Raw genomic sequence first — 1350 nt, 5'->3', positions numbered from 1 at the left:
TCCTCTGCCCTGAACCCCCCTCCATGGTGTGCCAGGGCCCTCGCATGCTGTTCTGGCCCCTCGCGTGGGTGCCGGTGGTGAGGCAGTCTTGCTGCTGGGATGGGCAGGGACCTGCTGGCTCTGGGCAAGCCTGGGCTGTGGTCCTCGCCTGGCTGATGGCCCCAGGCCGAGTCCAGCACCTGCAGGAGGCCAGGGAAGGGCTGGGTGATGCTGGGGGTTGGGCGTTTGCATGCAGGGGAGACTGTTGGGCAGGTGGGGTGTCCCTGCCCTCATCCGCTCCCCTGTACTGCAGTCATCGAGGAGGCCAACTGGCTCACGCTGGAGAAGGACCTGGAGAAGCCAGGGGATGGGGTCATCTGCCTGGGCAACTCCTTTGCGCACCTGCCTGACTTCAAAGGTGAGTTGGGGTGGGGGAAAGAAGTGGGGAGAGGAGTACCTATGCGTGTGTGCACAATGTCTCCCAGCAGGCTGAGAACGTGCCCTAACTCATGCTGTAAGTGGGGCAGTTGATTATGCACGCTGCAGTTGCTGTGTCATGGCACGTCTCCAGGGAGGCTGAGAACGTGCCTCAGTTCATGGCATGAGTGGGGCTGTGGTGGTGGAGCTGAGTGCCTCTGTGTCACCTCTCTGGCAAGGCTGGAAGCACACACACACACTTGTACCAGAAGCAGTGCTGTAGGTTCCCCACGTGGCATGCTCTGCCCGTGGGGCTGAGAACGTGCCTGAGCTCATACCACGGGTGGGGCTGTGGGTCCTCCAAGCTGAGACTGGGGAGGGGGAGCTCTGTGTATATGGGTGAGATGGGGTCCCAGGGGGTACAGCTGGTGCCTGGGGACACCATGGTTTCCTCCCCAGGGGACCAGAGTGACCACAAGCTGGCCCTGAGGAACATTGCCAGTATGGTGCGGCCCGGGGGTGTCCTGGTCATCGACCACCGCAACTATGATCACATCCTGGCCACGGGCTGTGCGCCACCTGGCAAGAACATCTACTACAAGGTGGGTGGCTGGTGGACCCTGCCCCATCCCACTCCCCTCTGCCCCAGCCCCTTGACCCGCAGGGGGCCAGGTGGGGCAGGGAGAAGGGCTGTGCCCAGGCTGGGGGCCGCCACATCCCTGCAGGACACGGACATCCTCCTGTGGTCCCCAGAGTGACTTGACCAAGGACATCACCACCTCGGTGCTGCTGGTGAACAACAAGGCACACATGGTGACCCTGGACTACACGGTGCAGGTCCCCCCGACCGAGGCGGGGGCAGCCCCAGAGCTGAGGTGAGAGGGACTGTGGAGGTGGCTCCCAGAATGGAGTGGGCAGCCAGGGCCATGGCCTGCTTTCACCCCCACCTCCTCC

The 1350-nt window shown here is 63.6% G+C and overlaps 1 protein-coding gene across 1 annotated transcript in view; it reads left to right on the top strand.

Moving 5' to 3' along the window:
- Nucleotides 1-292: 292 nt before the first annotated feature.
- Nucleotides 293-1350, top strand: part of GNMT (glycine N-methyltransferase) — a gene marked incomplete at its 5' end in the record, with an annotated part of 1232 nt that continues 174 nt past the window's right edge. Inside the window, 3 exons of the mRNA XM_009877119.1 lie at nucleotides 293-397; nucleotides 856-998; nucleotides 1150-1271. Coding sequence (XP_009875421.1) covers nucleotides 293-397; nucleotides 856-998; nucleotides 1150-1271 — 370 coding nt within the window. The remainder of the gene's footprint in view (nucleotides 398-855; nucleotides 999-1149; nucleotides 1272-1350) is intronic.

The sequence above is a fragment of the Apaloderma vittatum genome, unplaced genomic scaffold (assembly GCF_000703405.1).
Source record: "Apaloderma vittatum isolate BGI_N311 unplaced genomic scaffold, ASM70340v1 scaffold7079, whole genome shotgun sequence".
Classification (NCBI taxonomy): domain Eukaryota; kingdom Metazoa; phylum Chordata; class Aves; order Trogoniformes; family Trogonidae; genus Apaloderma; species Apaloderma vittatum.
This window is presented reverse-complemented; position numbering and strand designations above follow the sequence as displayed.